Source organism: Helobdella robusta (genome assembly GCF_000326865.2).
Source record: "Helobdella robusta unplaced genomic scaffold HELROscaffold_572, whole genome shotgun sequence".
NCBI classification, from domain to species: Eukaryota; Metazoa; Annelida; class Clitellata; order Rhynchobdellida; family Glossiphoniidae; genus Helobdella; species Helobdella robusta.
In genome coordinates, this window is record NW_008705314.1 from 5,182 (window position 1) to 7,222 (window position 2,041).

At 35.9% G+C, this 2,041-nt stretch overlaps 1 protein-coding gene across 1 annotated transcript; it reads right to left on the bottom strand.

Annotated features, from left to right (window-relative positions):
* Window positions 1-456: 456 nt before the first annotated feature.
* HELRODRAFT_184479 (hypothetical protein) lies at window positions 457-1,508 on the bottom strand (the record flags this gene model as incomplete). The annotated part of the gene is made up of 4 exons (XM_009028705.1): window positions 457-583; window positions 872-950; window positions 1,300-1,379; window positions 1,441-1,508. Coding segments are annotated over 4 exons (354 nt in total), but the record flags the coding sequence as incomplete, so codon positions are not given.
* Window positions 1,509-2,041: the final 533 nt, after the last annotated feature.

The following is a 2,041-nucleotide window of genomic DNA, read 5'->3' on the forward strand; positions in this document are numbered from 1 at the left end:
AAAATGAAGAAACGAATGAATTGAAGTAATAAAAAACAGAAGAACAAATGAACATTCGTACGATTGGCTAACTAAATCAACAAATGAATGAAAAATTAATAGACCAACAAAAAAACCCCACTCACATTTCAACTTCTTATCTCTCTTAAACGCCCCGCAACCCCAGTTGCCAGTGGCGACGGGGGTGCATGTTTTGGGGGTGAATAGGTGCAGTCCATGAATGAACAATACGCCTGTGTGATGTCATGAAGTTGATGACGTAATGTTAAAAAGGAATAATTATAACAGCTTGTCCGCCATAAAATTATGCTTGGCGACGGGGGTGCATGTTTTGGGGGTGAATAGGTGCAGTCCATGAATGAACAATACGCCTGTGTGATGTCATGAAGTTGATGACGTAATGTTAAAAAGGAATAATTATAACAGCTTGTCCGCCATAAAATTATCATAATTTATTCATGACGTAATTATTGCCTTATTCAGTTCCCGCGCTGTCTTCTCTTCTGTGAGCTGTTCGTTTTCCTCGGTGAAGTGCAGCGCGTCCATGGCCACAACCTGCGTTAGTCGTCTGCCGTGTTTGTCGCTGGGTTGGCGGTCGCGATCAATTAATTAACATAATTTATTTATTATCGATTTATAACAATCAATATTATATCAATTAATATTAATCAGTGTTAGTTAATTAATTCATTCATTTATTAAATGATGCGATTGATTGGTCACTTGATTCTAATCGTAATTCACATATTATCTTCATTTAAAGAAAGCCAAAAAAATGTATGCTAAATCTGTTGGTGACTGATTGCAATCGTGTGTGTGCGTGTATGTGTGTGTGCGTGCGTGTGTGTGTGTAAAAAGAGCAAACTCTAACAAAAGAGCTGCATCGTGATAAGGCCTCGACCACTTGAACGTGTGCGAGTAGCACTCGTAGCTGCTGAACCTCTCCGCACCTTGGTTCATAATTATAATTATAAAAATAATTATTCTACAATAATTAATTATGATAATTTTAATTATTAATTATATTTATAATACAATTAATTATTTTTTATCATTATTTATTATCTCTCAATTATTCCCCACTCCCACAAACACACACACGCGCAAGCACACACACACAGGCACACACACACACATACAAACACACACGTACGCACACTAACAGCCCACGTAATTACACATGAACCTTCGCATCACGCACACACACAAACACTGCACGTGATAGACGGGAATCTGTTTGTATTCGAACCCAGTAACTTCAACGGCAATTAAACCACCGAATAAATTACTATAATATACCGGTGACTAAGAGGCACTCGTTGTCATCCAACTCCTCTGTGAAGAGCCTGGCCACAATGAGATCAGGGCATATCAAAAATCTGTGAATCAAAACGTTGGCTCATTAACATAAATTAACATATTATAATGAACGATTGGCACCTCATTTCTTCCTGGACACACCCCCTTCCCAGAACTCCACCTCCAACTAATTTGATCGCAAAGTCAACCTGATCAGTGAAAAGTAATAATAACAACAACAACAATAAAAATAATAATAATGAGAACTCTTTTATTTCTTCATAAGCCAAAATATAAGTAAAAAAAGGAAATTACAATTAAATATAAAATGATCAATTACTATAATAGTTAAAAGATTAAAATAATGGATAATTTAACATCAATGCTCGTCATTATGAATGTGTACAAAGATGATAAAATAATATAAAAACTAGAGTCAAGCTTTATTTCTGTCACAATATATTGCGTAAGTAGATGCTATCGCAGAATTGATTAAGCTAGATCTAAAATCGTCACGCCAGTTTATTTTAGTTTGAGATAAATTGAAAGAATTATAAAGTCCTGTGAAGTTGTGACGATTGGGATGATAATGATTGCGCGATTGAGATATGCCGCCTGTATGGTGATGATAATGATTGCGCGATTGAAATATGCCGCCTGTATATTTTGTGAAATTGTCATGATAATGATTGCGTCTTTGAGGCGTGCCGCCTATACATATCTATATATTTTACTAGTCATT